This window comes from Chelonoidis abingdonii, chromosome 5 (genome assembly GCF_003597395.2).
Source record: "Chelonoidis abingdonii isolate Lonesome George chromosome 5, CheloAbing_2.0, whole genome shotgun sequence".
Taxonomy (NCBI): Eukaryota; Metazoa; Chordata; order Testudines; family Testudinidae; genus Chelonoidis; species Chelonoidis abingdonii.
In genome coordinates, this window is record NC_133773.1 from 130,951,801 (window position 1) to 130,977,149 (window position 25,349).

Consider the following 25,349-nt stretch of genomic DNA (forward strand, 5'->3'; position numbering starts at 1 on the left):
TGCAGATGTGGAGGGGCAGGGACCCCTATCCCTCCTCCCTCTCTTGCACTAGTTTTAAGACTAATTGTTTAGCAAATGCAAAGCATGTAAAATTCATATGACAGCTATAGAAATTATAATGGATACATGAGGAATTTCAAGACTGCTTCTCTTGTAGTAGTTCAAACTGTATGTACTGTAGTGGAAAAGATTACAGTATTCCCTACCTCTTGTATTCATTTTCCCTTGTCTATTGGAGAGAGTCATTTTCCTATAAATGTAATGGTTTAATATTACTGAAGGTTACAGGAATCTTTCCTCAGTTAGGTTTGCATACTTATAATTTCTGTACCATTAAAAAGATTTTTAAAGTATTTTCATGATATTTCTGAAATATTTTTTTTGTTATCTAGCATCTTGAATCTTGAAAATGAAGCCTGCATCATAACTCATTCTTTCCCTCATCCATCAATGTATATATTTCTTTATCATCATACTGTTGTTCATAAGTGCTGCTATTGGTTTTGTTTTAGGAAAAAAACAAGTACTGATGGCGTTTATTTTGACAAATCTCACAGAAGAATTTTAGGAAGTTCATAAATTCAAAAAAGAACCCTTTAGATCGGCATTATGAATTTTTACACTGGATCTTCAGCAAATCACACAGGATTGAATTAATCATTTCTCAGTGTGATTTCAGTCTCAGCAAATCATCTGTAAACATAAACTGAATGCTCAGTGAACTGAATGCATATTACGTTATTCTATAAATTTCACTGTCACAGGCCTGCAGAGTATTTTTATCGTGCTATTTCAAGATTGCAAAGTTGTGAAATCCTGTCAGTGACACCTAACCCAAGATTTGTACAGATACTACTCAGTATTGCAGTGAGGTCCTGTCTGTAGCAGATGACTGCACTCTTTCCTTGTTGTTTTCAGTCTTTTGCAGTTCAGAGCTTAGGATCTTGAGGCTGCTCTAGTACTTTTACTCGATGGCCTCAGAATGTAGCCACGCAAACCTATCAAGTGGCTGCTTCCCGGCATTTTCTTGTTTTCTTTATTTTATTGTTTGCTGCTGAGAATAAGTCGGTTCCTGATTTACTGGCTTTTATCTCTTGAAATCTTTATTTGCCGCCATACAAATGTAGAGGTTAACTTTCATTTGTTTTTGAAAATTGCATTTTCTTGATTTATAAATAATCCCGTTTCTCTGTTTCATTGTAGGCATTCGACCTCCGATCATGAATGGGCCCATGCACCCACGCCCTTTGGTAGCTTTGCTGGATGGCAGGGATTGTACAGTAGAAATGCCTATTCTGAAGGATGTAGCCACAGTGGCATTTTGTGATGCTCAGTCTACACAAGAAATTCATGAAAAGGTAAAACATTTCAATCACACTCCTGGCTAGCAAATATGATTTCAGTATTTTTACAGTTACAGGAGAACATGTAAGTTACAGTATTTTGGTTAACAGTTGAAAAGATAACCAAATTGATCAGGAATTAGGCAAACTTCATATAGAGGGGAAGCAGAGAGAAAAATACCTTTTATTCATACACAGTGAGATACAGCCCTGGACACTGTGCCTTAGATGGGACATTGGCCTTGTGTTCATCCACTACATATAGTAGAATTTCATTATAGAGAGAATTACAGTAGCTGAGAAACATACGTAAATTGTAAGTATTAGTATTGTAGCATATAAATAGAGAAAGCAATGAAGATTCCCCTCTCACCCATAGGTCCCTCAAGCTTTCGGTGGGTGCCTCATGCACTGAGAACTTACACTGCAGTAAATAATTGCTGAAACAAATTTTAGCAAAAGATTCATTAGTATTGGGGTTGGATAAATAAACTGCTATTCCAGTTCAGGCATTCCTATCAGCCACTTAACTGGCCTCCCCCAAAAGTTCAAGAACCTGTGAGACAGCCTAGGAAGGGGAGAGGAGGCCTTCCAGGTTTGTTAAGAGACCATTATCTAGGGCCATCACCTGGCTTGTACGCCTGTATTCCTTCTTGGGGGACTGGTGTCATGGTAAGGCCTGCTCCCCACCCAAGTTCCCTGGCATTTTCTAGGGGAGGAGAACACCTCACTCACCTATTTCAGGAGCAATAGGATGGGGATAAACTCTGCTACTCTTGCTGCTCGCTAACAGACCAGGGCCTCAGAAGTCCAGTATTGCCAGCTTGGGAACTAAGGAAAACTTGTCTTCCAGCCACCAAAAATCAGTGCCGTATACAATGAGCATGATAGCAGAGGAGAACTAGATGGGGAAACAGGGATTCACCTCACAAGGATGTCTTCCCTTCTTGCCTCCTGAAGGTCAGAAGGAGGTGTAATGTGCAGGCTCACATGCTAACTTGATGGACAGGCCAGGTAGGCGCCTGCTTCCTGATGCAGATGGAGCGATATGTGGCTGAATATGTTCCAAATGTTAGGGATTCAGTCTGTGTATTGAATTGAGCTAATGTTGTTGCTCCTGTGCAAATATATATTGGTCTTGTCCCTGTCTAATAATGGTAAAATTTAGGCATGTGACAGTTAATGGCCCTTTTTTTCAAATGTTAGAAACTGAAACCATAACTGAACAATTAACTGTATTTACTCTACATTCTTACAAAATATAGCACTGATAAACCTTTAAAGGGTGAGAATTTTTATATGTCAGAGAGACCTAATCCTTCCTCAGGTGGCTGTATATTAAAGATAGCTCTTGAAAGTATAAACAATAATCGTTTCCTTTCAGTTATTAAGTGAATGACTCCTATTTTATGGAGTGCCTTTCTAGTATAATCAAATCAACTAACTGTTGTGCTTATTATTTCCTTAGCATTTAGATTTCTATCCAAAAACATTTTTTGTTGCTTTGAACTCTTAAAAATTAGAATTTATAAAGGAAAGCTTGATGATATCCTTAAACATAGTGGTACTAGCTGTTTTGCTATGTTTTACTATATAAAGAGAAGTCTAAAGAATTTTCATGTCTTATCAACAGTGTAGACTTGTATCCCTCATTCTTATCATGTTTAAGGGAAATGTTCTTTTCTTTTTTTTCTTATGGAAATGTTCAACAGAGGAATGGCTGCATAGTCCTCAAGTGCATAAATAATTCCTCTGTGGATATCTCTGTTGTGGATTCTTGGACTTCCTGTCTTGCCTTTAAAAGTCATTGTACGATAGTGCTCTGTCAGAACCATTATCATGAATTATCTTAAGTATTGTTTTCCTGCACTATCAATTTGTCTTAGTTTCTCTGACTCAGTTCCCATTGACTGATCTGATTTTTATTTATTTATTTAGAGATATAAAGTAATATGGAGAGAAGAAAGAGAAATAAATTCCTCACTCTTAAAAAATAGATTCTATTTCACTTTTCTGAATATCCTTTCTTCAATATGCAGTTGATTTCCCACAGAGTAGAAGCCACTTTAAAAGAAATTATGCTTCTAGAAGAGCTATCTTTTAATAAAAGATTATAAATTAAGGGTCCAAGCTGGTGAATTTTTAGTTCTGACACTGCCCATTAAAGTCCATGGGAGTTTTTCTATTTTTTTGTATGGTCATTAGATTAGGCCCTTAGTGTTCTCCCCCTCTCCCTCCTTCCCCTTATGCAGAATCAATGATGTTTTGAAAGAAATGTCTCCTCTTGGTAATTTGAGGGACAAAATCAACTTAAATATGTCCCAAAATTTAGGTTTTGTAATAAGCTTTGGTTTTGCAACAGCAATCACATTTTACAAAAATGTGTGGCAAAAAAATGTCATGATTCCTTTTAATACCCATTGAAACAAATAAATATTTCCAGGTACTGTTTTCAGTTCAGACATTTCAACACTGTGCAAATACATGAGAACCTAAAAGTGTAATTGACTGGAAACTACTAGAAACTAATGTGAGATTTACCATTCTGTCTTCTGCATTTCTCTCAAATCATCCAAAGAAGAATAAAACGTAAATCTTTAAAATGTATTTATATTTTTAATTTTTATTTAATTTTTAGGGATTTAAGAGATTAATTGTAACATATATAAGGCCATTTCTTATTCTTTAATTTAAAAATGTATATATTTTAACCTGATGAAGTTTGGGTGTTTTCTATTTTTAGGTACATCCATATTTAAAACAGACTGCAATGCATATTGCTTTAAATTTATTTTATATTGTCCTTAAAAAGTTGTTCTAAGCACCTCAATTTTGTGTCCTACCTCAAGCCATCTTCATAGGAGGTTAATGAGAGTAATAGCTGGATCCAACTAATAAGAAGCTAGAAGGAGATGTGAGGGGCAAATAACATAAATATTCTTTTTTTTTTTTCCCCTAGATAACAGCAGTCCACCCTTCAAGTGGAGGTGATTGTTTAGGTTGGCACCTGCAGCCCTCATACCTTCAAGTGATTTCTTAACTAAAATCCAATCAATAGAATCATTGACCTATAATGCCCTTAATTTCTCTAAATTGGAAGTCCCTGCACAACAAAAATACCTTACAGAAGAAATTAATATAATTTGTATAAATTGTTAGACTGATGACCTTTCAGAGAAATATCAAATGTATTTGTTCGAATCCGTGGTCCAGACGGAATGAACATTCAGAAATTCAAAATTTTAGCTGAAAGGGGCACTTGTTTCGAATTATAGCTTGAAAAGGGCACTTCTTCGGTGACTGAAATCTGATGAAGACTGTTGACCTTTGGTGACCTCTGATGGAAAGGTCACAGTTCACATTTTGGGTTTTCTGATACTCAGGATCACAGAAAGAATGTATATAACGAATCCCAAAGTGAAGCTCCATAGGAACACTGAAATTAATTGTATCACTTATTAAGAGCCCAATACTGCATGATATTGAGCATCCTTTATTTCCATTGTCTTCACTAGGACAGGAGGGAGCTCAGCACCTCTCAGGGCCATGCTCTAAAAGTATCCATATCATTACTATTATTATTTACATAGCACCATATTTGTGCATGATGCTTTACAAGCAAAGAATATTTATCTCACAATGTTTAAAAACTAAAATCTTACACAGCACAATATTAGGATGGAGTTAATGTCGCATATGAAGTTTTATCTTAAATGTAACACAATATTTCAGTATTTCCATTTTAAAAAAAAGTTTTTAAAATAAAGAAAATTACAAGGTAATTTGCTGAACAGTTCACTAATTGTTTCACGCTTTAAATTCAGATTTCTGGCCATACTAACAGTGGCACAGAGTGACAGTTCAATTATTGTGTTGTTCAAAATATGTATTTTTTCACATCTACCGTACATTGATGGTAAACAAGTATTTACCTCAGACCATTTTAGGGTATGGAGGAAAGGAAGGAAGAAGGAGAGATGATAGAAACCCAGGGAAAAGGGAGTAATTTACTGATCTCAAAAAAGCATTTTTCTCAATAAAAACAGAATTGGTTTCATATATTACTCGTTTTTTTGAAAGCTGTAAGGGTCTGCTATGAAAGCAGGGTGAAGATCAGAGGTGTAACAGTGTCAGGGGGAGATTTTAGAGCAGATAGGCAGAAGCAACAGGATTGGAGGACAGTCTGTATGTTGGGAAAGCAGGATGTTAATAATAAACAATGGGCAAACATTACCAGTCTTTACCCATTCTCCTGTTGTTCCCCATATACTAATATAGGAAAAACCTCTCAGACCAGAAAAAAGTTTCAAATCTAGTAATTTTCAACTGTAATGAGAATAGTTCTTCTATAGTTCTTCTCTTGGACAGGTCACTTTACATAATCTAAGTAATCCTCACAACACCGGTATGAGGTTGTGGGTATTATCATTCCCATTTTACAGATAACTTTTTGTACTTTAGTTTTGTTAATTGCCTTGTTCAAGTCCACAAGTGTGTGAGCTGGTATTAGAACTCTGTGTTCCTGATACTTCAAAACTCTCATGTTCAAAACACTGGACTACAACACCCCATGGTTGCTACTTTGGAGGACACAGGGCTGCCAGTGAGGGAAGGGGGGAATGGAATGGAGACAAAAGGGACAATTGCTGAGGGACCCAGGCGATTTAAAAGGGCTCAGGACTCCTGGCAGCTGCGATCGTGGCAGCAGCCAGGAGTCCTTGGCCTTTTTAAATCGCCCGGGCGGGCTGCAAGACTCCTAGGAACATGTGGGGCGGTACTGGCAGTAGCAAAGGCAGCCAGGCGGCCATATGGAAGCCCTGGCCGTGCCAGAAGAGCGTGCCCAGCAGCACAGCTGGCAGCTCACTGGGCATCAGCAGCACAGCTGGCAGCAGCTCTCTGGGCACCAGCCAGCGCAGGTGGAGCACCGCCCAAATGTCAGGCCTTTCTAGGGGGCCCATTGACTGTTCTGCCCTGGGCAGAGCCGTCCCAGGGTACAGCGAATTGGGGTAACCTTGCTGGGCCCTGTGGGCTGCGCGATTGGTCCCAGAAGTGACGGATACGTCACTTCCATCCCGGGCCCCACACTTCCTCGGGATGGCCTTGCCCCTGGGGCCTGAAATTGCTGTAGGCGGCCTGAGAGTACAGGTAGGATCGTCAGGTAGTGAGGGCTTCACACCTCCTGAAAGATATGCCACATTTACTGATCGTGTCCCAAGGCTTTTTTAAAGCACCAACTGCAATGTGGGGTTAGAAAACGCGTTACGTTTGTTCAGAGATTTATATATATGGCAGAACAGCACACTGGAATTTTCTGTTTCAGTTTTTTACCCTATGTTCACTAACCATCATGGATCACTACTGCTGGGAAGACAGTCAGTCAGCATGTTTAAACACTGATTTCTGAGTAGCATGTTTCTGTAAATGTTGAGTTTTCTCACCAGTACAGAGAACAAAATCTTGTCTAAACAATGACTGTGTGGAGTTAAGCAGCATGTTTTTGCCAAAGGGAATGTTGTATTCAAACCAAGTAATATGGAATGTGTGATAATTGGGACCTAGAGTCCTTGCATCCAATTATGGAGACTCTGTTCAGTCACACTCAGATGTAAAAATGATTTTAAGCTATTGCTCATTTAAAAAAAAAATCTGTAACAGAACTTTTATTGCTCTTATTCACAGTAACTAATTGTCTAATTTCTTTATGCAGCGAAATATGCCTTTTAGGTGGTCTCTGCTCTCATGAAATTATCCCAAAGTGTTCCCAAAGGTACAAAATCTAACACTGCTCCACCTGTATTTGACCACAGTCTCCATTAAACTGCCAGGTTTTCTTCATCCCTGGAGTAGGAGCTTTCACTGAATATAATTTGTGGTGGGTTAACTTAAAATACTTTGGGTTTGGTTATCCAAATATCCAAGCATCCAAAGATTCTCTCAAAACATTACCGGAATCTCTGAGCTTCCCTCTCTCTTGCCTGGATCATTCAGCATTCTTCCCTTTTCTCCCCACTCTTTTTCCATACACAGAAGGTTACATTGCTCACATTCTTATACTCCAGGCTCATGCAATATCTTCTTCCTTCAGAGTTGCAGTGCACCCTCCATCTGTGGGGAAGGATAGCTCAGTGGTTTCAGCACTGGCCTGCTAAACCCAGGGTTGTGAATTCAGTTCTTGAGGGAGCCACTTAGGGATCCTGGGGCAAAATCAGTACTTGGTCCTGCTAGTGTAGGCAGGGGGCTGGACTTGATGACCTCTCCAGGTCCCTTCCAGCTCTGAGATAGGTATATCTTCATATATTATCATTATTATTATAACCTGTTCTGTAGACCTGCAACCTGTCCTTTCTATCCCAGTTCCAAGATCCCCATTCAGTTCTGTTTGCCAATAATACCCCTTTTCTGGCATACTTGAGTCCTCTCTTACATCCACTTTCACTATTTATCTTGTGTACCCGTGGAAAGAATTACAGAGTCAAGCCGATCCCTAGTGCTTTTGTGGTGCCTAGATCTCCCTGAGTTCATTACTGTTCTTGGGCTTCCCAATCACTGTGTTACAGTCTACAGCTCAGGGTGCTTTTTGTAGTGCCAAAAGGAAGCCCTCAGAGCATGTGAGACATGAAACTAGAAAAACAATCTAGGCCAAGCAAAAAGAGACGGAAATTAAGTCATGCCTACAAATTTTCAGGCCACAGAAGGGAAGGTAGGAGGGTAGCAGTAAGGACTGATTTATTATATCGTCAAAACAAAGTTTATATTCTGGACTGAGGTTCAGGGTTCAGTTCAAACTGCATACACTTCTTACTTTTAACTATGCATTATCATATGTCTCGGTACCTATATAGGCTACTAAATATTGGATTTTTTGACTCACTGGACTGCTATGCTGAAAATCAAACAACCAAATCACTTCTGGTTTTCCTTATAATGTATGCACATAATTCACAGCAAAGTTAATAAGAGTTCCATACTCCCTTGGAAAGGAGACTTTTTTATTATATCACATAGCATACAATTCAAGCATCAAAATCTTGCTGAATTCAATTAGAAAGCAACTGTTGCATCTCACTGCTCCAGTCAAAAGCACAAAATAAAGTCACTTACCAAATGTTACATTTCCATATTTTGATTTAATTTAAAACCTCAAGAGGTTTAAAAGGTTAATATTCAGTTGAAGTCCATTTTTACAGGACTCAGAAATATGTAATGATTGTTTTCAATGTAGAAATTTAAAAACAAAAGATTTTTTATGAGTTGAGTTAAAATTATCCTAAAGGAGAGCTTTCATAGTGGAGCAAACATTTAAAGAATATACAATAAAAAAGTAGAAGTTGCTAGTATTATTCTACTGTGTTACAGAATCATAGAAGATTAGGGTAGGCGGAGACCTCAGGAGGTCATCTCATCCAATCCCCTGCTCAAGGCAGGACCAACCCCAACTAAATCATCCCAGACAGGGCTTTGTCAAGCCAGGCCTTAAAAACCTCTAAGGGTGGAGATTCCACCACCTCCCTAGGTAACCCATTCCAGTGCTTCACTACCCTCCTAGTGAAATAGTTTTTCATACTATCCAATCTAGACCTCTCCGACTGCAACTTGAGACTGTTGCTCCTTGTTCTGTCATCTGCCACCACTGAGAACAGCTGAGCACCATCCTCTTTGTAACCCACCTTCAGATAATCAAAGGCTGCTATCAAATCCCCCCTCACTCTTCTCTTCTGCAGACTAAATAAGCCCAGTTCCCTCAGCCTCTCCTCATAAATCATGTCCCCACCACCCTGATCATTTTTGTTGCCCTCCGCTGGACTCGCTCCAATTTGTCCACATCCCTTCTGCAATACTCCAGATGTGGCCTTACCAGTGCCAGATAGAGGGGAATAATCACTTCCTTCGATCTTCTGGCAAGGCTCCTATTAATGCAGTCCAATATGCTATTAGCCTTCTTGGCAACAAGGGCACCCTGTTGACTCATATGCAGCTTCTCATCCACTGTAATCCCCAGGTCTTTTTCTGCAGATCTGCTGCTTAGCCAGTCAGTCCCCTGCCTGTAGCAGTGCATGGGATTCTTCTGTCCTAAGTGCAGGACTCTGCACTTGTCCTTGTTCAACCTCATCAGATGTCTTTTGATCCAATCCTCCAATTTGTCTAGGTCACTCTGAACCCTATCCCTACCCTCCATGGTATCATACCCCTCCCCTCTTAGTGCCATCCATGAACTTGCAGAAGGTGCAATCCACCCCATCATCCAGATCATTAATGAAGATATTGAACAAAACCAGCCCCAGGACTGACTTCTGGGGCACTCCACTGGATACAGGCTGCCAACTAGACGTTGAGCCGTTGATCACTACCTGTTAAGCCTGACAATCTAGCCAGCTTTCTATCCACCTTATAGTCCATTCATCCAATTCATACTTCTTTAACTTGCTGGCAAGAATACTGTGGGAGACCGTATCAAAAGCTTTGCTAACGTCAAGATATATCACATCCACCGCTTTCCCCATATCCACAGAGCCAGTTATCTCATCATAGAAGGCAGTCCGGTTGGTCAGGAATGACTTGTCCTTAATGAATCCATGTTGACTGTTCCTGATCATCTCCCTCTCCTACAAGTGCTTTTGAGATGGATTCCTTGAGGACCTAATTCATGATTTTTCTTTGATTTGCTCTTTATCTTATATTTGTGTATGAATAAAAGCATTTTACTCCACCGCCAGCTTCTTCGCTTTGATTCAACATTGAAGCCATAATCTTGCATTTATAACATCATTATTGTTTACTTTGATATCACAGATGCTGTAGTATAATTTTACTGCAGGATTAACAATTAGAAGAATATGAGCTGAGTGGTAGCTGGCCCTTCTTCAAACCATAAATACTTTAGAAATTAGCAAACAAAGCATAATAATTTTTAAAAATGAGAAGGAAGAGTGGATTTATTTTCAAACCTGACGTGTTTAAAAGTTTTGTGTTAGTCTCTCAAGGGGAAATGAGCCCTTTGGCACCTTTAAGGGTGAGAAAATACTTCAGCGGGGTGGAAACAACCCTCCAACTCACAGAGAGGGCTTGGTTGGAGTCAGTCTCCATATCTGTACCAAAGTGGAACCTCTGATTTTGCTGTAGTGGGGATCTTCCATAACCTCTATCTATATTGCTGGGTGAATTTTCACCTTGGATCTGATCCAGAGCCCACTGAAGTTCATGGGAGCCATTAAATTAACTTCATTGGACTTTTGGATCAGGCCTTTTAATGAAAGATTTTTAATAGTTTAGTAAGTCTAGTCAGATTAGGTGTTTCGTGGTGCTTCTCAACAGCAAGTGACCCCTAAATTCCAGCCTCAGTCACATTTGCATGTGCTAACACTGCAGATCTTGTGAAACACTGTGCACCACTGCAGGCTGCCAGTGAAAAAAGTCAAAACTCTTAAAGTGCTGCCATGCCCAAGAAGCAATTTATCAATCTTGCAGACAGTTTAGAGTCTGTAATGTAGTTGGTTGTCAACAGGCATCTCACTGCTCCTTTCAATACCATACTCGCGATGGATCACTTGTGCTTCAAAAATGTTTGTGATTATTATGGTGATTTTTTTCCTAGATCTGTTTATTTTTTTATTTTATTTAAGACCATGCTTATTGGGTTGATATGTTATTGTCAGTGACATTCATGGCATAATGAATCTTCCAGTGAAGATGGTTTCAATCCAGCTTGCATTTCTAACAGACTGAGTTTAAATGTTAAATGATTCTAGATTGATTAATAGAAAACACAAGTGAATCCATGCATAGAAACTATGTAGCCTGAAAGAACTTTCCTTAAAAACTGAGGGCTTTTTTTATTTTAAACACTAGAGAAAGTGTGCTAAGAGACTGTGATCTAAGATTGACTACAGTGATAAAGCAGTTGCATGGACTGTCCATTATTTCTGGGATTGAAGCAGTGGTTTAATTTCAGCGCCGGCCCACAACATTTTGGCACCTGAGGCAGGGAGCTCAGATGACGCTCCCATGTCCCCTTGCTTGGAACAGAACTTTGAAAGGTCTCAGTTCTGCCTTCTTCCTGTTCTACTCCTCTCATAGTACTGTTCTGCTACTTACTCCAATAAAGAAGAACTAACAACTTTAAATGCCTTGTTCAAAAATTTTAAGTAACACTTAACTTTCAAATGCCTGAACAGCAAATGTAACTTTTCTTGTCCACATAGTAAACACTGGCATTTCTATCTGTTTGAATAATCAAAGTGGTGCTTTCTGTGCCTTTTTGGTTGCAAAGATTTGAACTGCTTCCTGCTGAAAGTCCACAGTCTGGGCCAGCTCACACTCTATTGAGATGGTTGCAAGGCCAACCAGTTTCTCCTGTGTCATTGTGGAGTGTAGATGTGTTTTTGTTAACTTCAGCTTGGACAAGCTGCATTCTCCACTGGCAACTGTTACAGGAAGTGTTAGAAGTATGCGCAGAGCAACAAAAACATTTTGAAAGAGGGTGGTCATCTTATTTGTTCACATATATTCCAGAACAGCCTTTGGAGTTGATCCTGCTGAAATCTATCTTGAAAGGGCTTTCAGTTCATCACCTAAATCACTTGCATCGATATTGTGCATGTCATCATGTGTCAACAGGGTCTCTAGTGCCCTGCATTGCTGGTGTAGATCTTCTTCAGGTATAGTGAGGAGTTATGGAATATCATACAACATCCCAAATATACTGCTGTGTTCCTTGAACTGCATGAAATGTTCTTGAACTGACTGTATTGCACAATCTAGCATCTGGTTAAAGAATTCAACTTTGAATTGTTGTTTGGAGTCTCTTATTGGATTATCCTGTGCCTCGTAATCAAAATGTCGTCGTCTTCGATGACTCTTGTATTCTTGAATGGGTGGGAAATTAGCTTCCTCTGCCAACTTTTGTGCACTCTTCAGAACGTTTTGAAATCCCTCATCTGAGCGGTAAGACTGTAGGTATGACTTTGCTTTGTCTGGTTGTTCCATTGCACGAGATATATCAAGGTCAGCATCTTGGAGTCTCTTGCTATCAACATTTATTTTAAACAGTATGTCATGCTACAACACTAAGCCACACAGAAATTTGAAGTTATGTATGTTTCTGGTGATTCCATTTCCCTCTGCCACTCTTCTCCCACAAACAGTTCCTGTCATAGCATTATCCTCCATAATGGCAACTATGGCATCATCTGTTTTCTCAGTTTTGGCATTTGATAGGCTTTATCGCCTCCACTCGACTTTCCTATCGTGTGGCACTCAGTGGTTTCAGGGTCAGAGAGGATGTTCCCAGATTTTGCTTCAAAATTTGCCGTCAATGAGTTGATGCGGAGAAAAATACATAGATGCTTTGAATTACATTTAAAAATTCAGTAGCCTCACTAGAAGCTGATGCTGCATCACTGTCCACCAAGGTCAGTGAATGAGAACTGCATGGGACAAAAAAAGCTCGAATGTTTAACTCTTAGATCCGTGTCTGCACTCCTCTGTTCTTTCCTCTCACGTGTGCGCCATTATCGTAGCCCTGACCTCTCATGTCAGCTATTGAAATTCCCGTATCTTCCAGCTTTTTAAGAAGCACATTGACGATACTACAGGAGCTGGTATGACAAATGTGAATAAATTCTAGAAATGCTCTCTGACAGCCACCATTGCAGGGACATTTTCACTAGGTTCTGTTGTTGTTACAAAATGCACCATTAAAGTCATTTGTTCCATATGGCTGATGTCAGGTGTGCAGTCCAGAATAACAGAGTAATATCTTTCTTACTTCAGATCTGCCACAGTCTTCTGTTTGCCATTTGTTGTCAGTAACTGTATGATCTCATTTTGAATTGTTTTTCCAAGGTAGTGGTGTGTGTTCATTTCTTGGGTGATGACTCTTCTTAGATGCTCCCGGAGTACAGCATCAAACTCCGCCACGAGCTCCACAATTTTAAGAAAGTTTCCATTGTTTGGCACATACAGCTGATCTGAAGTGCCACGCAGTGCCACGTTTTGGATAACAAGCATTCTCACGATGGCAGTGAGCCTTTTCAGAACACTTTGCTAGTAAAGAGACTCTGATGCAATCTTCTCTTGATGCTGATCATCTATGATGACCTTTAACCTTAGTCTCCTCTCAAGCTCTTTCCACCTATGGAATGCTCTCTGGTGATTTGCTGCCTTCTCATGGCATGCCAGATTTCTAGCCAGATTTTTCCAGTCCTTTGTTCCTGTAGAGCCCAATGTGGCTAGAACATTAGACTGGAAGAGTTTGCAACAAAAATAGTATGCAACATTCTGGGTTTTTGAGTGCATAAGCCATGGCCTCTCCACTTTGTCACCACTGAGGATTTCACGCCAGTAATGTGTTGGATGGAAACTTCTATTTTCATTGTCTTTGGGGAACATGAAGTTTTTCACTTGCTATGGCCCATGCAGTACTTAAGGAACTAAACTCAGCAGCAGCAGCTGTTTCTTGCACTTCCACCACACTCTTCTTTAATCTATGCTTTTCTTCAGGAATGTACATGGTTACATCCATTTGAGATGGAGATATGGATGCTGCAGTAGCTGCCAGGTCACCTGCACTCTGACTAACTGGAAGATCAGGCATCTCCTCACCATTCACATCCTCACTGGGGCTGGAAGGCTCACCGTCAACATTTGTGTCTATGTATCTCAGGAGAGCTCCTTCCTGCTGAGATAGAAAGCAAAGGAAGCTTTTCTTTTTCTGAATGCTGCCCCAGAGAGGCATTTTCTTCTTTCACTTATGGCTGCTGTTCTGTGCCAGCTGTAGTGGCTCTCCACACTCAGTTGAAGGGAACAAATAAGCAGGCTGGTAGCAGGGCCTGAGTGAGGGAAGATAATCAGAGTCTTAAAGGCCTAACTGACTCCTACTACTTCAGTTGACTGCCTATTCTCCTCCAGTGGGTTCAGGGAAGCAGCGGGAAACAGGACGCTCCCTGAGAAGCTGGTGTTAATCAGTCCAGGCTCCTGGTGGTGCCAGAGAGGTACATAAGAGGCTCCTCCTCTCTCCCTGCAACTCTTGCTGTTTTCTGTTACTCCCTCTCATCTTTTCGCCTGCCTACCTGTTATGTCTCTTGTGCCCTCCTTCCTCCAGCACAACACTCCCCCATCTCTGTGCATCTAGAGTAGAGAGAATACATATGCACCAGCAGCAGACACAACTTTCTACACCCTGGGTCCAGTGGTGCCACCCCACCCCCCACATACACACACACACACAGTCTGGCACCTGAGGCGGCTGCCTCAGTTCGCCTCATAATGAGGCCAGCCCAGTTTAATTTAGGGAAATTGTTTTGGTGGGTTGTTTTGTTTTGTTTTTTTAAAAAGCTACCATAAAAATAGAAATTTTAAGTCTTTACTATATTGTAAACATGACAGCATAAAGGCAGGCGTTTTTTAACGTTCGATATAACATAACGTGTGTTGTGCGGGGGTGTATATATGTGCATATAGTCTGAATTAAATGTAACAATTTTTAGGGCCTAAGGTAGTGCTAATCAACAGAAGTCAGTGAGCATTATGCTGTAAGGACCTAAACTAAAGTTATACCATTGGGCAAGTGGATTATTGGCAGTGAAACACACTGCAGAGATCTATATTTGAAATCAACATTCAGATGTTAGTTTTTTATTGAGAAACTGAAACCATAAAAAGGCAACACAAACTAACAAGTTTTTTGGTAATCTATCAGGTCCTGCTTGCATGGGTAATGCTGCTTGATAGTTTTTGTTATGTTAAGTTTATTCAGAGCTATTGCGCCATTGTCCAGATATGCTGGAAGAAGGATAGGAGACGCTGGATGTGGTTTAATTAGGCCACAACTTTATTCTTAAGTATCTGGGAGTACCAGCAGATGAAAGGGTACATTGCAGGTGATTCCATCATCATTTCAATAAACACCCTGGGGGCTTCTGTCAGCCATCCCCCTTTCCCATCAACCTGAAGCTCTATCTCTCTTCCCCACCATCCTCCCCCGATTAAGGGGGAATATAAAGGGTGAGGTTGGCTCCCTGACGTACCAGTCATAGGAGCCCCGAACACCACAACCTCATTTCTGCTCCTTTACCAATTCATTTGATCTCATCCATGTATCCCGTCCCTATGGAGTACCTGCACTGGACATCTGTCCAGGTTTACATGAGCTGTGACATCATAGCCTATTCCTGTTTCATGTTCACCCAACTAAGTACCCCCCCCCCCGCAAACCTGCTGTGTGGAAGGCACCCCCCTCCCCCAACACACACACACACTTCCACTTGCCCAAACTGATGGTGAGGGGGAAATTCTTTTGCAGACCCCTCCCCCCCCGAAAAAGGAAGGACTAGTGCATTGCCCTCTGTGGATGCTGACCAAACCTGGTATTTCACCGCTTCCAAGCATGGGAGGGTGAGTGCTGCTCTTCCTAGTCCAGGTACAAGAGGGCTTTTCTTGCAGCTGCGTGGACCTATATAGTCCCCCCCCACACACCCTGCTTTTTCTGATCACCTTGGGGGAGGGACTAAGTAGATCGATGCAGCTGCAGCATCCCCACACTGAGCTGGTCTGCAGCCCTAGCAAAAAGTCACTCCCTGACTCTCTAGCCCTTAAAGGGGCACATACCTTTTCCAGTAAACCAGAAAATGGCTTCTTGCCACTTATTGTGCGGTGAGGTCACTCTGCTGGCCATTACAGTTACCTTACATGTTTTGTTATAGTCTTGCTGTATATTACAGATTGCTGATCATAAATTTTGAATTAAATGCAATATACAAATAACAAATACGCAAATCAAATAACTGTAGAATAGATATATTGATGCCACAAATAACCAGGGCAAGATCTGGAGCGCTCTGCACATTAAAAATGTAAATCTTCCTCTTTTTTTTTTTTTCTTCTTTGTGAAACCCCTGGTGTCCACTGAAAGCGATACTGTCAATATTAATCAATCTTGGAATGCTACTTTAGCACGGTTACTGGCTGTAGGACCAAGTGAAATGCATTACTCTCTAGTGATGCTTTAACAGTATTTTTAATATTAGTTTATGTCCCAAAAAGTATAAAATAATCATTTTGAAAAAAATTGCAAAATTGCAACCAAAAAAAGGATATTTGTTTTATCCCTGTAATATGGCTCAAATGAAGTCCTGGGTTGTCTGAGCCCTAGCTAATTGTATTCTCACTCTGTGCGCTGGGTCTGATCCAAAGCCCTTTGAAGCCAATGAGAATCTTTCTGCTGACTACAGTAGGGTTTGAATCAGGCCTCTGAGCAGAATCCAGCAATATATGAGCACCAGAAAAAGAAAAATAAGGGTTGAGGTTTACATTACGTCCTGAATGCTGCTCCCAGCCTGGTTATTTGAGGCTTTTAGCACGTTATGCTAAGGCTGTTAGATTTTTGTATAAACGAGAGGCATTAAGGGTTATCTCCTCCTAAAAATTACAAAAAGGAAAGCTCTTATGGTGGTGAACAGCTGATGTTACCCAGAATGACTGTGATAGTTCAGTGCTACAAGTAGAATTACAAATGATTAGGAAAACGAAGAGGAATTGTAGCCCTAAGTAGTCAGTGTGATGGCGTAGGGAGTGGGACGAATTGAGCTGGGAATGTTGTGTGGATGTTTTATTGAGACTGTCTGCACTGGTGATGGGATACCAGGGTGAGGATACCTGAGCATGTAACCTGAGCCCAGGGGTGGGGATTGGGGCCAGGTGACACCTTTTGCCTGGGAAACTGGACAAAGGCTGGGGGAGGAGATAGAGGCAGAGGTTGGAGGAGACTGCTGGAGGGGTTTTAGTTTGAGCTGGCTGGGGAAATGGACAGAACCCCAAAGCTGAGGGATAAGCTCTCTACCCCTCTGGGGACTTGATTGAGGGGTCCTAGTTGTACCTACAAGATCTGTTTGGGACTGTGTTCCTGTCATCTAATAAACCTTCTATTTTACTGGCTGGCTGAGAGTCACGGTGAATTGCAGGAGTTGGGGTGCAGGGCCCTGACTCCCCCACACTTTTTGTGACAGTCAGCACTCAAGTCAGTATTTGAAAAGCTCTTTTTAAAACATAAATGTCCACCATATCTGTGGCACAGTTTCTGTTAAGGCCTGTGAGGACTTAATACATTTTGATACTGGTGCAGTCATTGTAGGGAAGAGGAGGAGGAACTGAAAGACCTGGCTGCCCAGTTCTGATTGCAAACCGTATGAGCCAGTCCAAAGAGTAATGTCACAGTGACTTTGAAGCAGGCAGTTTCCTACAGCTTCTAATGGAGGTAAATTGGTGTGTCAGCCAGGAAAGGGAAATAAATAAATAAATACTGGCCTATAATAGAGGGCAGGTAACAAAGGTCCTATATCTGACCTTATGTAACAAACCCTTTCTATTTGAAAAATCACAGTGGCAGGATAAAATATCCGATGGAAGCAGATGGACATATACTTAATTGATACCATTTGGGCCATTTCATTTTTTATATCCACTTTCATTTCTGGAACCACGCTATTTTTACACATTTCTAGTTTAGGGAATTAAAAAAAGCCCATGTTAGAGAGCAAGAGAGAAAATACTCTGCTGCCACATTTGAGCTTATGTGAAATTCCAGCTTCCTGTTTTATAGCTATCTATCTTACTGAAATTGACACTAGCTGATGTTTTTGTAATAAAATTGCATCAGTTTGTCTTTGACTATTAGTGCTGCATATTACAGTACCTAGAATAAGCTTCATTTTCTTTAGCTGAACATTGCAGCGTACAGAAACCCCTTTACAGGAAGTGCTGAAAAAATGCAGAACATACTATATACTATAATATGCTATGCTATACTAATCTATTTCTAATGCACCCATCACCGTAGTCCCAATGGTACTTTACAGATATATGTTGGCATGCATGCTCTAGTTAAGTTAGTCAGCTCTATACAGCATGGCCGATTTTTCTAAAAGTTGTGGGTTTTTTTGTTAAAGCCTTCTCTGTTTATTTTGTATTATAATTTCATCTTTTACAGTAGAAAAACCATTTCTTTTTGTTTTTAGTGCAATTTGCAACCTTTTAGCCTTCTTTCTATGAATTATGTAATGGGTGAACTCCTTCACTAAATGTATTTTCTACATGTATTCTCAAAGCATAAGACCCTTCCTTAGTAACTAATCTGTTTGCATTAGTAACAGTATGGTTTATAATGCACTTCAGATGAGCTTTATTCAGGTGAAATTCAACAACCAGGAATCGTTTTAATAACTAGCATTAGCACAGGAGTTCTTTGTCTAAATTCAGAGTTCTCTAGTTTGCTTTTTGAGAGCTCAGTATTTTCCTCCTTAATCATGATTTTTAATGGTTTATTTTAATCTTATGGCATACTAAGTGCAAAGAGTGCTAACATCATCAAGAAAGTAAGTTAGTGTGAAATAATATACAATTACCGGAGATCACCATCTGCCAAGTTGCCCGTAGCTCTAGGAGAGTCCTGAGCTTTAAAAGTAAAATACAAAAAGATTAGTCACTTGTACACCTGTTTGTTACATTGATGCTACCACCGCATGGCTGGTAAATAAATACACACATGCACAGAGCTCACTGGTTTAAACAAAAGGCCGTTTGTTCCATAAAGAATGTCTCTCACTGTTTCCCAGCGCCCCTGCCAATCTTCCCCAATGCCATACAGTAACCTGAACAGGCTCAGATATAATTCAGTGGTGTCCAACCTATGTCCTCTGAGGCTTCAAATTGTGTGCTTGTATTGGTCGCGATCCTGAAAGTACTTGGAAGTACCATCAAAATTACTGGGACTTCTAATGAGCATATCCTTTTTGCAGAATTTTATAGTGAGAAAAGACATGGCTACCAAGATGCTTGAAAATATTTGTAGAAAAGTTTTTAGAAATAAAACTGATTTTTTGTAATTATTAGAGTCCTTCAGACCTGCTAAATTTTAATACATGATGAAACCCAAATGCAATGAAAAGGAAAACAAATCAGATTACATAAAGCAAGGTTTATTCTTTTTTTTTATTTTTATTTTTTTAATTTCTAGGTACTAAATGAAGCAGTGGGTGCACTGATGTATCACACTATCACTTTAACACGAGAAGACCTGGAGAAATTCAAAGCACTTCGAATAATTGTCCGAATTGGCAGTGGTTTTGATAACATTGACATCAAATCTGCTGGGGATTTAGGTATGATTATTAAAGACACTGTTTTATTTGAACATGTTATAGTTGCCTCCAGAAATGTGATAGCATCCAAGTCTTTGCATCAACATTTGCTGTATAATTTGTGCTAACATAATATATAAGATGTATAATTTTCTCATCAAAGTGTTCAAAAATCATTGTGATGATATTAGCATTAGTTAATTAACTGATAATGGATTTGTGACAGGATGGCAGTCTGCCTATTCAAGGCACATTTCAAGACTAAGAGCAGACTTTTTTAAAAACAGTAAACAGGAGATTTTCTGTCTGTTTGTTTAAATTGCTACAGACTGTAATCCAGTCACAATGTATAATTCTGTCAGTATTACGGCATACTAAAAATAAAATGAAACATTACCTATGGTCTAGTACTTGTATTTGGATTGTAAGATCTAGTTCAGAATCTTTTCCTAGTAGACAAATCAGGCATATGAGTTTTAACAAAGAATCAATTGTAATTACATGAAAAATAAACTAAAACCGCTGGAGAATTTTGGGGAGAGGATCTTCACTCTCCCATTATTCAAAAGCTACAATCTGATTTGAACTGTTATTTGATTCACAACAGTCAAAAAACAAAGTTGTATTCTCAAATTACAAGTTTCCAGGTTATTTCTTTAGTTTTTCTGAATAAACTGGGAAATTACCTAAAGATTTTCTTCCTGTCTCTTTTGACTAGGTCCTGCCAACGTTTACCACCCAGTGTAGTACTTCTTGCAGTGTCAGTCCCACTCAAGTAGTAAGTGGTTGTAGTACTGGGTTGTTTGATAATAAATAAGGGTGAACCACCCAACACCAGTTTCCTTGGCTTCTAGGCGTAGTTACAGTAGATTTTTTTTTCTAGTGTGACAAATGCTGCAGGAGCAGGTTAGATCTGAAGATGTTTAGGGGGCTGTTCTCCCTTTGGTGCCTACCTTGAACTCCAGTTGACATTAACAATGTTAGACATATGCATTGTGATGAACACAGACATGTTCGTTTGTAAACTTGCATCATAGAGGTGAACCTGAAGCAAAATACTAGGTCCAAACTCTGGATTCACAATTAAGACCCCAGTCCTGCAAAAGTTTCTACTTGTGCAGAATCCTACTGAAGCAAATGGGACACCAGGCCAGAATATGATCTGTACGTGCAGGCAGGCATCCTTGCTGGGTTACAAGTTCACAACTCAAACCTATCTCTGTAACTGTCCAAACTTGAACATCGCAGACTTTGAGAGTGTTCTGATTCAGGTCTAAATGCTAAACTGCAGCATTTCTAAGTGTTCAGGTCTGAGGTTCTGATTAGACTCATTTAAGCTATAAAATTAGGATCCAGGGTATTGATCCATGCCTATTTTTAATCAATAAAATTGTCCCCTCCCCATGAAATGACTGTCGGTTTTGCTTTTTAGTCAGTAAAAACTGGATGAAAGTTGAAAGTCTGATTTTTAAGCTCCATCTGGCTAGAGCTGGTGACTGGGATTCAACTGCTGACTTACCGTTGCTTGCAAAATCACTTAACCTACCTGTCACTCAGTTCCCCCTCTGCAGAACTGGTATAAATCATACATACCTCATAGAGGTGATGTGAGAGTTAATTACTGTTTGTAAACCACTTTCATCTACTGCTGAAATATGCTGTGGAAGTAGGTCTTGTGGTGGTAGCAACAATATTCAGAAGAATCTATTGTAAATGCCAGGTATTTTATCAGAAGCCTACTTAGTGGAGAGCACATGAGAATTTTTTTCACTTTAGAAGAAAATGTTTTTGTAAATATGATTATAGTGGCATTCTTTTCATGCTGTCATTTTTGGTTGATGTGTATTTCAAAAAAAAGGTAGGACCAAGAGTTTTCCATGGAAAAACTTGAAAAATCTCACTTTTTCCACAAGCTTGTGAGGTGCTGCTTATTGTGCTGAGAAAAAACCTGAGTGGAGATGATGTAATCAGGGAGGTAGGAACGAGCTTATAGAAGGCAAATAGGGCTGGGGCTTTGGCTGAAGCCAGGGAGTTTTGGGCTTTCTAAGGGTAAGGGTGTGTGTGTGCGTGTGTGTGTGTAGACCAGACCCCTGAGATCAGTGCGGGGGAAAAGTGAAATCATAGAAACTATTCTGCCCCCACTCCCCTAATAATAATATAGTACTGTTTTCTCACTATGTGGGAAGGCGATACCCTTTTCCTCTATGGTAAGTCTTGTGCTTGTCCACTTTCTCCTTGTTCTTGTTCTCCTGCTGCTGCTGCTCCTTATTTCGGTTGCCTATATGTAGTAACTATTTAGAGGTGGGAGAAGGGAAAAAACCTCTAAACTTAGGTGAAAGGTTATGTGACCCTTCTCCCTACAGCCTTCTAGGGACAACTGTACGATGAGCAGGGAAAGCTCCAACAAGCTGAAAGGTGAGTGGTAGTTCCTTGTTTCTTTCTTCAGACATGTAATGAAACATTTCTAACCCTGTAGAAAGCAGTGTTTGGTAGATGCTGGGCATTAAAATATGTTTTTATGAATTTTAATATTGTCCCATGCAATTTGTATTTTTGTTCCATGAAAAGGGCACTTTTTTCTTGTATAACCAAATAAAGCCATTTAATATGATAGTTTAACATAATTTTACCCTCCAGTTAAACAAGGGTACTCATTTTGCCTCTTTCTTTTACAATGTTGGGATTCATACTCCAGCTTGTGCTACCAGGATGCCAAGAATGATATGCCAGCAAAGGAAGCTGTTTTATCTTATTAAATCTAAGAGCAGTGACTCGGCAGATGATTCCACACGGCACTGAAAGGAAAAATAGTTATGCTGTTTTTTTATTGATCTCAAAAGTCAATAAAGGTGCAAGCCAGCAGAATAAAGAAATTTGGATTCACACTGTAGATAAACAGGGTTTGAGACGATGATTTATCAAATTAGTGACATTGTTCCTATTATTGAAGAGAATACTGTTCTGCCTCTCTTGCTTCATAAGATGTGAAGTTCATAATATTAAAGCTAGGTTGTCATTATTCCCTCAAGCCAAAGTGGATGGTCAGCTGCCGCCTTTGTTAGCTGAGGCAGCTCATTTAATTTTTGTTTATGTACAAATATCTACAGGGAAAAATACCCTAGTAGTTGCTGAAAAAAAAAGTACTTATTCATCGCCATTGAAATGTGCAACAGGAATCATCAGCCGTCTGAACACACATTTTGTCAGGAGTCTCAGCTGGTAAATAGAAAGGGAGCAAACAGGGTGACCAGATGTCCTGATTTTTATAGGGACAGTCCCGATATTTGGTGCTTTTTCTTATATAGGCTCCTAATACCCCCCTACCCTGTGTCCGATTTTTCACATTTGCTGTCTGGTCACCCTACACATAATACGTGGAAGTAGCTGAGAAGAGGCAACATTTAAACAGGACAAAAGGTATTTAAAGTAAACAACAACATTCGCTAGGGTTATTTCAGAAAAAAAGTTATTTTCTTAACTATGAAGCATATCTTTAGTACTGCAAGGAAATTATTGTCCGGAAAACTCTTGCAAGGTGGCAAATGTGTCCATAGTGTTAAAGCCAACTCACTTGGGGTCTATTCCATTTTTGGGAATAACTGCCATTGACTACAAAGGATTTTGGACTCAATCTCTGGTGCCCAATCCGACTTCCGTTGAAGTCAGCAGGAGTCTCCCTCTTGCTCTCTCTCTCTCCTTCTTGCCTCCATGCCTTGCTCACTACAGACCAGCTATTGCCAAGTGCTTAGCACCATAAACTCTTATCTTCAAACGCCTTGTAGGAGCAGACTCAGCACCTCTATATGAATATTTAGGTAGGGTGTGTCTTTACTGGTTATCTTAGGGACTGAGGGTCAGGGCTCCTGTTTCTGTTCACAGCAGTTCCACTGACTAGTTGTGCAATCTTGAGTAAGCCGTTCTTTTCTGTCTCTCACTTTACCCATGTATGAAGTGGATATAATCAGACCTGCCCCAGAAGGGCCTGGTGAGCTTTCACTAATATTTCTAAAACAGTTTGAGATCTTTATTAGCTTATATAAACAAAGCTTTCTTGTATAACAGAGCTTGACAAAGCCCTGGCTGGGATGATTTAGTTGTTGGTTGGGGTTGGTCCTGCTTTGAGCAGGGGTTGGACTAGATGACCTCCTGAGGTCTCTTCCAACCTGAACCTTCTATGAGTCTAACTAATGCAGTTTAACTCTAAGAACCAGCACAAACCTCACTTCTTTTGTTGCCAGTGCAAGGAATATGTCTTGACCTTGCTTTGGCTAATATAAACACATAGCACAATTTCCATGTTATATAGCTAATAAAATATCTCCAGCAAAAATATATTGAAAAGCCATAAATAAACATACTGTCCTAGTCCTCCATATAGTTACACGCAAATTAGTCCCATTGAGCTTAATGAGACTACTCATGAGTATAACTATTTGTAAGATCAAGCCTTAGTATGATTTTCTCAGTATGAAAAGAACATAAGAATGGCTATATGGGTCAGACCAATGGTCCACCTAGCCCAATATCCTGTCTTCTGACAGTGGCCAATGCCAGGTGCCCCAGAGGGAATGAACAGAGCAGGTAATTATCAGGTGATCCATCCCCTGTCACCCATTCCCAGCTTCTGGCAATGAGAGGCTAGGGACACGCAGAGCATGACGTTACATCCATGACCAACTTGGCTAATAGCTGTTAATGCACCTATCCTCCATGAATGTATCTAATTCTTTTTTGAACTCAGTTATAGTTTTGGCCTTCACAACATCCACTAGCAACGAGTTCACAGGTTGATTGTGCATTGTGTGAATAAGTACTTCCTTTTGTTTGTTTTAAACCTGCTGCTTACTAATTTCATGGAGTGACCCGTTGCTTTTGTTATGTGAAGGAGTAAATAACACAGTTCCCAACTGTATAGACCTCTATCATAGCCCATCTTTGTTGTCTCTTGTCCAAGTTGAAAAGTCCCAGTCTTTTTAATCTCTCCTCATAGTACTGCATGAAGTATTCCAGGTTTGGGCATACCATGGATTATATAGTGGTATTGTGATATTTTCTGTCTTATCTATCCTTTTCCTAATGGTTCCTAATATTCTATTAGCTTTTTTTGACTGCCGCTGCCTATTGAGCGGACGTTTTCAGAAAACTATCCACAATGACTCAAATCTTTTTTTTTTTTTTTTTTTTTTTGAGTGGTAACCTCTAAGTTAGACCCTATCATTTTCTATGTATATTTGGGATTATATTCTCCAATATTCATTATTTTGCATTTATCAACATCGAATTTCTTCTGCCATTTTGTTGCCAGTCAGCGACTTTTGTGAGACCCGTTTGTAACTTTTTGCAGTCTGCTTTGGACTTAACTTGCTTGAATAGTTTTGTATTGTCTGCAGATTTTGCTACCTCACTGTTTACCCCTTCTTCCAGAGCATTGATGAATATGTTGAGTATCACTGGTGCCAGTATGGATCCTTGGGGGACATCGCTATTTACCTCCCTGTCCATTCTGAAAACTGGCCATGTATTCCGACGCTTTGTTTCCTACCTTTTTTTTTAACCAGTTACTGATCCATGAGAAGATCTTCCCTCTTATCCCATGACAGCTTTATTTCCTTAAGAGTCTTTTATGAGGGACCTTGTCAAAAGCTTTCTGAAAGTCCAAGTACACTCTATAAACTGGATCACACCTGTCCACATGTTTGTTGACACCCTCAAAGAATTTTTATAGATTGGTGAGATGTGATTTCCCTTTACAAAAGCCATGTTGATTCTTCCCCAGCAAATCATGTTCATGTATGTGTCTGATCATTCTGTTCTTTACAATAGAGTCAACCAGTTTGCAAGGTACTGAAGTTAGACTTACCTGCCTGTAGTTGCC

The 25,349-nt window shown here is 39.9% G+C and overlaps 1 protein-coding gene across 12 annotated transcripts in view; it reads left to right on the top strand.

Annotated features, from left to right (window-relative positions):
• CTBP1 (C-terminal binding protein 1) overlaps window positions 1–25,349 on the top strand; it is an 83,354-nt gene that overhangs the window by 33,582 nt on the left and 24,423 nt on the right. For all 12 annotated transcript variants that reach the window (XM_075066648.1, XM_075066643.1, XM_032798801.2 and 9 more), the window contains 2 exons: window positions 1,204–1,358; window positions 19,351–19,495. In XM_075066648.1, the coding sequence (XP_074922749.1) occupies window positions 1,204–1,358; window positions 19,351–19,495 (300 nt within the window). The remainder of the gene's footprint in view (window positions 1–1,203; window positions 1,359–19,350; window positions 19,496–25,349) is intronic.